The 12,947-nt window shown below is 46.8% G+C and overlaps 1 protein-coding gene across 1 annotated transcript; it reads right to left on the bottom strand.

Moving 5' to 3' along the window:
• Positions 1-5,799: 5,799 nt before the first annotated feature.
• On the bottom strand, positions 5,800-11,058 carry LOC119355031 (potassium transporter 1-like). The gene is made up of 10 exons (XM_037621810.1): positions 10,814-11,058; positions 9,166-9,376; positions 8,836-9,058; positions 8,488-8,736; positions 8,349-8,399; positions 7,987-8,247; positions 7,823-7,875; positions 7,599-7,713; positions 7,226-7,480; positions 5,800-7,126 (listed from the first exon to the last, which is right to left on the bottom strand). Exons 2-10 carry the CDS (start codon positions 9,280-9,282, stop codon positions 6,132-6,134), a joined length of 2,319 nt encoding a protein of 772 aa, XP_037477707.1. The 5' UTR covers positions 9,283-9,376; positions 10,814-11,058; the 3' UTR covers positions 5,800-6,131.
• Positions 11,059-12,947: the final 1,889 nt, after the last annotated feature.

Consider the following 12,947-nt stretch of genomic DNA (forward strand, 5'->3'; position numbering starts at 1 on the left):
GTCACAGCGGCAATGGACGTTGTTTGAATTGCTAGACCATTTATCTGCAGTGAACATGCAACTATATATGTGTCGTAAAAGAATTGAAATTATTCAGGATTCGTTTGGACATTTCATACATTAAAATGGTTTTCTAGCCATTTCAGGTGTGCAATTCAAAATTAAACTACATGCACATGCTCCGGTGCATATAAATTGGTTGAAAAATCAAATATGTGTCCTTCAGTGCATGCTTAGGTCCCATGAAAGAAATAGGAATGAATTTTTTGGGGTTTGTTTGGCCTTTTTTATACATTAACTAGGTTTTCTAGGCATTTTATGTGCATAATTCAAATTTGAAGTAGAGAGAAGCAGTCTCGTGCGATGTGGCCCCATCTGTTGCATTATCTACAGTTGATATGATTTGTGCAATTGGGCTTGTTATGGCCCGTGAGGAGACAGCGCACACAGAAGGATCCTTATGGGCCTATTTGAAATCAAGGAAATCCCGCCCTCCGGTTAGTAACTGAAGCATTATGGGCATTAATGCTCGATTGAAGAGCTGCTCCCGGTGATGGTGAGATCATGGTGATTTTGGGATGATCTGTGTTCGGGATTGCATTGATAATTGAAAATTGCACGAGATCTATGAGCTTGGAGATAAGATTTGCTAGGATGACGTTTGAAGATATGTGTCCATCCATCCTCTTTCTCCTGAAGGTATTGATCAAGCTCCAAGAAGAGTTTGGTCCTCCATTACCCCAGAGTAAGAAAGTGACATTGAGAAGAGGGAGATAGATGTTCCCACCCTTGATAATTGTGAAACCCACTTCTTTTGATGATACCGAGAATTTAAAAGACCACTTTTGAAGTAGCTGGACTTTGAAAAGAGAAGCACGACCACCGAAAAAAGATAGGAGAATACTGCTTACTGATTCTTTGGTAAGTCTGATTTGGGATCTTGTGAACTCCGCAACTAGGATGAATTCCTCCATCTCTTTGCCATCCTCAAAGTTGATAGGCACCCCCCATTTCCTCCAATCTACGGCAGCAAAGTTTTGTCCTCCGTGGAAGTTCAGATCTACATGCGCCATGATGATGAATTGTGCTGGTGATCATTTGCGGTGGGGTGTGAGGAGTGCGTGGAAAGGTTGCCGGGGTTGTGTGCGTGGACGCCGGGGCTGGAGAGGCCACCGGCGGGGAGGGGGCTAGGGATTCATCAGATACCTTCCTCCTATATACATGACCATTGCCTTGGATATCGTCATAACTATGCACTTTTCTATCAATTGCCCAACAGTAATTTGTTTACCCACCGTATGCTTTTTGTTTGAGAGAGAAGTCTCTAATGAAATATGGCCCCTGGGTCTATCTTTATCATATATTAAAATCAAAAAATGCCTTGCTGCAATTTATTTATCTTTATTTTATTTCATGTTTTTGTTTATCTATCTATCACTATGAGATTTGATCCTTACAATTAACCGCCAAAGGATTGATAACCCTTTGTTTGCATTGGGTGCAAGAATTTGTTATTTTGTGTGTACGTGTTGTTCACGAGGTATTGTGTGGTTCTCCTACTAGATTGATAACCTTGGTTCTTAACTGAGGGAAATAAGTATCTCTACTGTACTACATCATCCTCTCCTGTTCGGAGAAATCTCAACGCAACTCACAAGCAGCAAAAAGCAACGCCGCAATTACTACCGGCCTTAAAATTACGGATGGGAGATCAAGGCTAAGGGGCCTTTTAAACCCGGCCGGAGGTAGTAAGACTAGAGTTCTTATTGACCAATAAGAGCATCTCCAATAGAAGATGTAGATGTAAAAATAACTACCCTTTGCATATCTAGGGCCCAAAACACCTCTTCAATAGATGGTGTAGATGCAAAAAAATTACATCTCCACCTCCAGGAGATGTAAACACAACAACTCGCGGTGCAAATTTGCATCTTCGCCTCCAGGAGATGTAAAACTGACGGCCACACACCAACCACATTTAGTTTCGTTCTGCCCGCCCGCCCAACGGCTGCCCGCCTTCGCCGGTGGTGATTTTTGGCCGGAAACTTTGTCGCCGCCGCACCTCCGTCCATCCCCGACCTTGCCGTGACTATCCCCGCCGCCCTTCGCGCCACAGCTGCCGCCGATTTGGGTTTGTCTTGCCGCACTTCCACTGCCGCCTCGCTGCCAGATCCGGCTGCTCCACCGCCCCAGCCACCAGTTTCTTTGTTCTTCCCGCCGCCTGCCTTCAAATTGGCCGAATTGGCCGCTTCTCCCCCACCGAATTGCCGCCACGCCATCGCATGATTTGAGCTCCCCCGCAGCCCCGCCGTCGTCGGATTCGAGCCACGCAGGTGCCGACATGCCGCCTCCGCCGCCGCTTTTCCATCGTCGAACTCAACCTTCTCGCGCCGCACGGCCGTCTCACCGCTGCCTCGCCACGACCAATCCGCCGATCAATTCACAGCCGCGTCGCCGGCGTTCGAGCTCCCGCCGCCGCATTCGACCTCCCGACTCTCATCGCTCGGCCGCCGGCGCACCTGCTGCCGCCGCTCCTCCAGGCTCTCGGCGCTCAACCACCGGTACTCATGCAGACTAGGTTTACATATTCATTTAGATCATCTATTGGAGTTGGACGTTTACATCTCCAATATACATCATCTGTTGGAATTGCCTCTTTTTTGAAGATGAAAATTTTTACACCTCCAAATTTGCATCTTCTATTGGAGATCCTCTAAGAGGGCAAAGAGAAAATTTTGTTCATTTCCACTCATTGTACATCGTATGAACAGCTTAGATGCCCCCATACGAACAAAACGTTAGTTTACTCATTGCTGTATTTTTTAGTGAAAGCATTGCAGCCGCATCCTACTATGTAAGCTGGTATTGATATTTATTTTATTTTATCTGTTGTAATACTGAGGTAATTGCTTATGTCATCCACTATTCATTTCTCACTTTTGCGCATGCAAACATACTATGCCGATTGGCATATCTTAATAAAAATCTAGCTTACATCTGGATGCATTGATAGATTAAAAGTACTCCCTCCGTCCCAAAATGTAAGACGCCTTTTGACACAGCTGTCGTGTCTAAAAACGTTTTATATTATGGGACGGATGGAGTAGTATTTATGTACACCTATAGAAAAGCCAACCAGGAGTATCTATGACGAGCACGGCTATGCACACCACACTCTGCACACGATTATCGCACTATAGTCCAATAAAGTCGTCCAATCACGTTTGGCCCCGATTGCGCAACGTGTTATTAGCAAAAGCCAGACCGGTTTCCTCAAACACCGTAACATTCTCGAGGGACCAGTTGCGTTACTGGAAATTATGCATGAACTCAAGCACACCAAAGCACAGGGCGTGCTCTTGAAGCTAGATTTCAAGAAAACTTACGACCGCGTGAACTGGGATTTCATGTGGGAAGTCAAAGGGTTTTGAGGCGGGTTTTGTGCGCCGCATCATGCACCTCGTATGTAGTGGGCATACCGCGGTGACCATCAATGGTACAATGGGAAAATTCTTCCGCAACAAACGCGGCCTCCGCCAGGGAGACCCGAGTTCGCCGCTTATTTTCAACTTTGTTGCGGACGCCCTTGCGACCATGATCAACAAAGCGCGAACAGCTGGGCCCATCCATGGGCTCGTGCCCCATCTCATCCTGGGCGGGGTTACACACCTACAATATGCGGACGATACGATGTTGCTTTTCGAACCCAATGATCTTAGTATCTCCTCGAATAAGCTCCTGCTCCTCGCCTTTGAGATCTTGTCGGGGCTGAAGATCAATTTCCTTAAGAGCATTGTGATCACCATCGGGATGGATGATCATGAAAGCATACGGGTCGCCAACCTCCTACATTGCAAGCTTGAGGGCTTTCCAATTAAATACCTTGGCCTCCCGATCTCTTATCAGAAACTATCCATTGTCGAATGGCTGCCACTACATGGCAAAGTGGCCAACCGCGTGAGCCCTTGGAGAGGTAGGTTCATGTCTTCGGCGGCTAGGTTGATTCTTACCAATTCGAGCCTATCCTCTCTCCCCCTCTTCACAATGGGTATGTTCCTTCTCGCGGATGGGGTACACGCTAAACTTGACACCCCGCGTTCACGGTTCTTTTGGGAAGGAACCGGTATCAAACGCAAATACCACTTGGTGAAGTGGGCTGCAGTGTGTAGACCCAAAAAATTCGGAGGCCTGGGGATTACTAACTCCAAGCTCATGAATGTAGCCTTGCTCACCAAATGGTGGTGGCGCCTACAAATGCCACATCTTCTTACAGACTTGGGCGCCATTGGGGAATACGCGTGATGCGGACCGCATGGACGGGATCATGGAGCAGATCAAGGCGACTATGGTGAAGACTCGACAAACTGTTGCGCCAGATTGAGACTTTTGCGATGAGTTTGTTTGATGTTTTTTTGCGAGCTCAAACCTTGTAGTACTCAATCAAGGTATCATTACAATCCTCAGCAACTAACTCTAGAACTTCAGGAGGACCTGATCCTATCCAAGTCATAGTCCTATTATTAAGATGACCAAAAGAAGCTAACTTGTCACTCGTCTTATTCTGTGAACGAGCGACAAGAGTAATACAAATTTGATGAAGGTTCAATAAATCTCTAATCTCATTAACTAACGACGAGTAGAGCGATCGATCAGTATCTCCACATGTGATCATAGCCACAGCAACAGAAGAATCCAGCTCAACTTGTATCGGCAAAGTTGTACGTTGGATCGATGAGGACAGCCCCTCCAAGCACGCATAAAGCTCGGCCTCCAGCGCATCTCGGCAGAATTGTAACGCCCTCCAAGCAGAGAAAATGATTTTTCCTGACTCATCTCTCAAGACCATGCCCGCACCAGCGTCATCGCATGACACGAAAGCTCCATCTGTGTTTAGTTTTGTCCACCCTTGCTTCGGTTTCTCCCAACCAGGCAACTTGGCCTTATGAGTAACCGGTTGAAACCTATTGTCCATCGTAATGTATGCTTTTCCTTTCGCTGAATCAGCACCATTATCATTCTTGATGGCCATCAGTGAGACAAGATAGCTCTGCAGGAATTGGACCGATACATCCATCTGCGGCGCCGGTTTATGATGCACCATCTCATTGCGTATGTATCAACTTCTCCAGAAAACAAGAAGAAGCATACACCTCTCGATCTCACTTCTTGGCGCAAGTAACTGCAATAGCCACTCCTTTCCAGAGTTATCAATTGACCGTAGCCGAGGTAATCTCCAGATTTTTGCCATTTTTCAAATATAGATCCCTCCAGAGTTTGTTTGATGTTGAGTTGGTCTTTTGGAGTAATTGGCTCTTGCTATGTTGGCTAGAAACTGTACTTATTCAGCCTAGACCATGCCGGGATGTGAGGCCCAATGATTTACTTTCCGTTTGGTTTGTATGTTTTAAACTATGTGTGGATGCTGCTGAATGACTTTATTAATTTAAAGCCGGACATTTCTAGCGTCTATGTTCAAAAAAGAAAAAGTCGTCCATGCATGGCAACAAACGGCAACACATCACTAGATGGGTCATTGTGCAATGGTGGTGCACACTATTCGTTGTGTGTGCAGCAGTTTGGAGCTCTGAATGCGGAAACAACATCCTAGCAACTTAAGGGCTGCCGCTCTGATTCGAATCATTCAATGGATTCTAAATTCACAGGATCAGAAAAAAATGCAGTAGCATCGCAACATCATGTTGTCTTAAACCATGTCCTATACCAGTATGATTTTGATACATTTTTCTAAGATATGTATGCTCCAAACGAAAACACTAGTAAATAATAACAGCGGTAATGTAAAACAAGTTGACCGGGCCTCTTGGTGGTGGGGAAAAAAAGACATGAACCTTGCTTATGCCTGGGAGGATACATTCAACACATTCAAACTTTAGTTGCAATATCACCCTTACATTTTAACACCTTTAGATGTACATACAGAGAAAGTGGAAAATGAAAACCTTGTTGCAACCAAAAGAAAGAAAATCCCTCCCATCCCCCACCTGCCTGCACATGCATGCTTCCTTATTGAATCAACAGCCGTCGGCACGTTGCCCTTCCAAACCAACGCCATGCTGCACCAGAATCACCACCTCACATACTCGGGGCGAACTCGATCGATCCATCGATCACTATATCTCGTATGTGATCCCGACTTTGAGCAGCTGGTCTTTGGGAATGGCCAGCACCTTGTGCCCCTCCGTCAAGTTCTTCCTCAAGAAGGTGTAGACATGGTTCACCACCACCTTCTTCAAGATGGAGGACTTGGCCTCCGCCGTGACGTTGGCCTCCCCCATCAGATACACCATCCCTCGCTCCACCTCCCTGTCAATCAGCTGCTTCTCCTCCTCCACCGCCTGGTTCGTGTGGAAGCTCACCCTCCCCGAGGCCGAGTGGCTGCTCACCCGCGCCTGGCCTTGGACCGCCTCCTCGCTGTGCACCGTGGACCGCCCCGGCCTCGCCTGGGCGTCCGAAACCTCGCCGCTCTCCTCTTCGTCCTGCGCGAGCGCGAACGCGCTCTCCTCCTGGATGAACATCTTGAGCCTGTCCACGAGGAACGCCGCGAACTCCTTGGGTTCCTCCAGCGCGTCGCTGTAGCCGTACCGCGCCACGCAGCGGAACATCCGGTGCTCCCTCGGCCCGACCTGCCGGAAGATGAAGCGCTCCGTGGGCACGACGCGCGAGATGGGCAGGTGCTTGATGGACATGAACATGAAGATGGAGTGCACGGAGGGTATCTTCTGGATCAGCCGGGGGAACACCGGGGGGATGCCCTGGACCAGCTCCGTGTACAGGAGGCCCACCCCGGGGATCCGCCGCACCTCGTTCTTCTCCAGCAGCATCGTCATCTCGCTGGTGGGCACGATGTGGTCCAGCTCGTACCAGTACCTCTTCACCTGGACGTAGTGCCACGCCGCCATCAGGCTCATCACCACCAGCGCGAAGCAGATGGGGAGGTACCCGCCTTCGATGAACTTTGACAGTATGGACGAGAGGTAGATCAGCTCTATGGAGCCGAACACGACGTAGAAGAGCATGATGAAGATGACGTGCTTCTTCCATATCAGCAGCATGACCACGGTCATCAGATGGGTGGTGATCGCAAACGTGGTCACCACGCAGATCCCTGCGCATAACCAACAACAGATGGGTCAGACCGTCAGATCAGATGAAACCTCAGTGAAACACAAAGGCCTTATCGATCCGTCGTTAGCTAGCTACTTACCGTAAGCATGGCCGATGCTGGTGGTCGTCCGGAAGGCGACCGTGACGACGATGCTAGCCAATCCCATGAGGAAGTTCACTTCAGGAATGTACACCTGCCCCTCGTACTTGTGCGAGGTGTGGATGACTCGAACCCTTGGCATGCAACCGAGAGACAGGGCCTTGGAGAGGATGGCAAATGCACCGGAGAGCATGGCTTGGCTTGCGATGATGGCGGCAAGAATGGCGACGATGAAGGTTGGCCAGAACATTGGTGCTGCACATAGACGTGGAGAGTTGATCTTACTTGTGCTATATGCTCTTACCAAATGCATGCATATTCTACTCCCTGAAGCAGCAAACTGCTGTCTTATATACTAGAAAAAACTCTGTACCTGGGATGGATCTATAGAAGGTGTTTGCAACGTTGTCTGGGAATTTCCTCAGGTAAGCCGCCTGCCCAATATAACACAGTGCCACCGACGGGAACAGGATGCCGTTGAAGCTGAGCTGCAAGTGTAAGTACGAAAGCCATTATAAGATCCCTCTGTTCTGACCTCTGAGGCAACAGGGAAAAATTGTTACTTCTGAAAGCTATATCTTCAGTTAAAGTGGTTACCTGAACAGCCCTGATGTTGAAATGTCCTAGGTCAGCAAACATGCCTTCTGTGCCTGTTACGTATGACAATCAGTCAGTTAATTCAGATTACAGTTCTGCAGGCTATACTAGTTTGCAATACAATCGCTCGTCAGTTCAAATTTTCAGGTAGAAATTAAGGTTACCTGTGACACACAAGATAATTCCACCAAGTGACACCCACCCACTCTTCCCGTTCCTTACGAAGTATTGCACTATATACATGGGATTGAAGGCCCGTAGAACACCGACGTCGTGAACGACGAGGTTGTACAACCCGATGCCAGCAATCAGAAGGAACCACACTGAGATGACCGGCGCAAAGGTGTACCCGACCTTGTCGGTCCCGAAGCGCTGCACCGAGAAGAGCATGAACAGAATGGCCACTGAGATGAGGACCACTTGTGCTGCACAAAGAACAAATATATGTTAGATGTGATGGACTCATGGACACAGGCCGGGTAAAAGAAACAATCAAAGTTGTTAGTACTAATCCTTCTTCACATACTCTGAGTCAAGCTTGGCGCCTTTTCTCTGATCCCACTCACCGCAGAGAGCACTGCAGCACAGCACATCCATGAACAAAACATCAGTACAGTAGTGTTTTTTACAGACAGCACAAATGAAACTCTTGGCTCTTCATTTACCAGAGATTGCTGGGGTCAAGGTTCCATCGCCTATCACCATTGACGTGCCGAGGATGGTGAGGGTGAAGAGCACAATCTTGGCCGCCTTGCTGGACTCGAGCTTCTGCTTCAACCATTGCGCCCTCTTGAGCTGCGAGTTTGGCGCTTCTATGTGGTAATTGGACACCGCCGCATCCTCCGCCTGCTGGTCCGGGATCAGCCTGATCTTCGCGTACCGTGATATCAGCGAGTAAAGCGCAAACGTGCCACCTACAACACCAGAGTTTCTTGTTACTTCATTCTACTGTACTGTACAAAAACTGGTATGACAGCAGGCCGAGGTTTCAGAGAATGAGCGAGCTTAATTACCATCTCCGTTGTCGTTGGCGTAGAGCACCATGAAGACGTACTTGAGCATGGGTATGATGATGAGAGTGTAGAGGATGAGCGAGAGGACGCCCAGGAGATCATCCCTGTCCTTGATGCCGTCCGGGAAGGTGCTGGAGTAGACATAGAGCGGCGACGTCCCGATGTCGCCGTAGATGATGCCCACGCTCTGGAAAGCCAGGCTCAGCGTCCGCATCCAGCTCACCTGCATCCATCACCAGGAGCAAAGTAAACCAGAGTCAGTCAGTTTGCTCTGTCGCTCACATAGAACATTGCTGCAAAATTACATGGTCGCCAAGGGAAGGAACGTACCTGAGACCCATGGTGCTTCGAGTCGGAGACCTTCTCTGCGTCGCCGAACAGCGAGTCGTGGCGCTTGAGCGGCGCCGGCGTCTCCGTGCTCCGCGGGTCCTCGACCTGGAGCGACATTTCTGGTCGGTCACCCGCTGCTGCTGATGTTCAAGCTGCACGCTTCCGAATGCCTTGGAGGCCTCCTTGAGCTCTCCAGCGGGGCTTATATGGCCTGCATCAATGGCTCCAAGACTTTGAGATGACAGTGGTGTGAAAACCAAGTAAGTATAACTTTTTTACATTTCCAAGAATAAAAGGCTGGCTTAAAACCGGCGTGGGAGCATTGAAACTAACCAAAAGAATCATTCCTTTGTTCCTAAGCAAGACTCAAGGTTCATTGGGTAGCAAGTGCAGGCCCCTAATAAACCCCTAGTACTATAAATGTAACCAGCGGTGCGATGCATGTTTCCATATTCTAGTCAAAATTGTTGCTTTCAATTTTTAGTAAGCCTGCCTTGCGATTGTGTACTGGAGTACGTACTAGTACCATTAGTCTGTAATTGTTGGATTACTCTCTACTGATATGCTATCCTGTGTATGTAAACATTTCCTTTCAAGATTTTTTCTTGAATTGCACCGATCAAGAATCAGCAGGTTTCTCATGTCAGTCGCATACCTTATCGAAAAACCTCCATATGATTGAAGCATAAGTGACCTCATTTACTCTGTTTTTTACTACAATAACAATTGAAGCAAATTACTTTGTTTACTACAATAACAATAAATTTGCTACTCTGCATGAGTTCAACTCAGGGTTGAAGTACTATTGAAGAAGAGTTAGTGTACGCTAATTAGTAATTACCAATTTGTTCCGGTCACCAAATTGTTTTCAAGAATATCTATTGCTGTCATGTGTATGCATGATTATGCTCTTTTATAAAAGAACAGAGAGATACACCAACCCTGAGTCCAACTCATGCACGAAGATTAGTACTAGTACTAGCGTGGCATGACGTGAGGCAGTATATGCTACTAGTAGTACTCCAGTTTTCTATAGTTCTCCGCAGATCTTCTTGGGTCATGCACACCGCCCTCACTCACTTCCAAATGATAACGAACCCCATTAGTTTAAGTGGTGATCAGATCACAAATCAGCCTCATTGGCCACACCCTTGACCTTCCGAGGCCCCAAACTCCACACCGTCCACACCTGATCTACTACTACTACTAGCAAGCGTTACTCTTGGAACGAATCTTAATTAACTACGTGGTGCTGACATGTGCGCCCAGCTAAGCTGAAACTAATTAACGCTGCTACTTACTCTGTATCAGCAAACCTCTGTTCTGTTAGCGAGTGGTAAGAAGGTGTTCATTTCCTAGGAGTGTTTACAGAGATGAGAGGAAGGAAAGAATTCCTTTGCGCGGTGTAGTTTCAGTCCATATGCGTAATCAAATAAGTAAACACTTTGAGGAGAATAGGTGTTATGACACTCGAGAACAGAGCAAAGAAACTGGAGACACATGGTTCGAAACCAAAATAAAATAAAATGAAACAGGAGACGAAGCTCTCCCTCCTTTGTTGGAAAAAAGAACAGATGATGCGTGCGTGCTCCTTGCGTAAGAGAAACAGGCCATTGGAGGTGGGGATGGCGAGTAACTGAGCGCCTACCTTGCTGAGGCGACGCGTGGACGGCCGGCGGCGAGGTACGTTCGGTCGGCCGGCTGAAGAGGGGCAGGCGGGACGAAGCCTGAGGAGGAAGTACAGCAGGCAGGAGAAGGTCTGCAGAAGCTCAGCTCAGCTCGCACTGGGCTGGGGCTGGGATGGATGAGGAGTCAGAGAGAAGGCGAGGAGGCCTTTGTTTAAATAGAGGGATCGGCGGGGCATGCAGCGCAGTGGGAGCCAAAACGAGGAGGAGGAGGAGGAGGAGGGGTGGCTCGGAGTTTGGACTCGAGGTTTCCGCGGAAACCATAAAGAACTGTGAATTATGTGCAGTGTGCTGCGAATTATTGGGCAGCAGCTTATTTTGAACGGAGGGAGAAGAGCAAGAAATGCATTTGCATCCTAGCCCGCCAGCCCGCCAGCCAGCCGGTCTTCGGCCGCCAAAGACTTTCCGTTTTTCTTCTCCGGGATCTACCAGCTGCGTCGTCCCGTGCAATAATTGATGCCGAATCCATTGTTTTGGTGCGGTTCCTCTCTTTTTTTCCTTCCTCTTTTTCTACAGCGGCGTGATAAGTGGTAACTTGGCAGCTTATTTTGAGTTTTTGACGTACGTAAGTAACAGAGAGGGTTGTTGGTTGTTTTTTGGGTGTGACCCAGATGTCATGCCTGGATTGGTTCGCTGCATAAAAGTTTCTCGGCTGCGAGGAGCCATGGCTCCGCTGCTTATCAGGATCGGACACTTCATCGTCATCCTCTCTTGGCATGTGTACAGAAAAGGTTCCGCTGCTTCCGTCCTCTGCAACTAGCAAGTGCTAGAGTGCACTCTGCCAACAAAAAGAGATTACCAATCACTGACTCTGACTTGAGGATAACTGCCAATGTTGAACGGCACTACTCAGTTCGCAGTAAGTAATCAGTATGAATTCATTTTTTTTTTCAGTAAGTGGAGCGACAAACTGTCTTGCAGTTCACTAGAGAATGACCTCCACCTCGTGTTTCTTGTCGTTGTGTGGTCTTGAAAAAAAAAAGGTTTCTTGTCGTTGGATTTCCAGATGAAATCAGGGGAGATCCTATCAAGCCTCGTCCAAACCAAGGATCTTTTTTTTTTCTTGCGGGTGAAACCAAGGATCTTTTAGATTCAAAGGATTTTCATAGGAATTTTTAAGAGAATTGCACAAAGAAACAAGTTTTGTGGTTGAGGTTACACAAAACCACAACTTTAGGGGATTTCAACAAAAATCACGACTTTAGGACTAATTGGTAACACAAACAACAAAACAACCAGTTGAGCATAGATACGATGACAGAGGCCCACTAGTCGGTGATGGCTAATTTTTAGCTTGAGCACACACCGGAGCTCGGCCTGCGTTGAGCCAGTTAGATAGGAGCCGAGAGGCTAGATAAGAGTCAAAACCACATTGATTGAAATGGACTTGCCGACAAGTTTTATCTTACAAAAATTGTACAAAATCAAAAAATAGTTGTGATAAATTGGATGGAAATTTTACAGAATGATCATTTAAGATGTTTTGAATTACTGTAAAAAGTAGATTTATTTTGAAAACTTTATTTTTAAGAAAAGTTGGTCGAATCTTACAAGAACAGTCAATTTTTTTAAAATGGCTAGCAAAAATGGCTTGAAGATTTATCAGATAGATCATTGAAAATGTATTGAATTACTAGAATTTATCTGATTTTTTATGTTTCCAACCAGTTTTGGCCACATTATAAGAAATTGTCCAAACTTTGAAATTTTTAACCCATCTTAAGTTTTTTAAATGATTTAATTTTATAAGTTAGCTAAGGTCAGCTCATCTTGAGGACCTCTCAAGCCAAGCCATCTATATAGTTAGTTAACATGTGACCCACATGTCATAATTCTCCTAAAACTGACTAACCAAAGCAATTTTATGTTTTCTGTTACTGAGTAGTACTAGAGTTGTGGTTTTGTGTAACCTCAGCGCCCAAACTTGTGTTTTGTGCAATTTCCTCCATTTTTAAAGATCAAACAAGATTTTATTTGTCCTGTGTTGATCATTTGATTCGTAGAATTTAGAGGAGTGCTTTTCTAAGGATTTAGTTATAGTACATTGTGATGGAAATTTAGTATCCACTCAAACCACTTGAAAAAAATTATTTGTTT

The sequence above is a fragment of the Triticum dicoccoides genome, chromosome 2A, assembly GCF_002162155.2.
Source record: "Triticum dicoccoides isolate Atlit2015 ecotype Zavitan chromosome 2A, WEW_v2.0, whole genome shotgun sequence".
Taxonomy (NCBI): Eukaryota; Viridiplantae; Streptophyta; class Magnoliopsida; order Poales; family Poaceae; genus Triticum; species Triticum dicoccoides.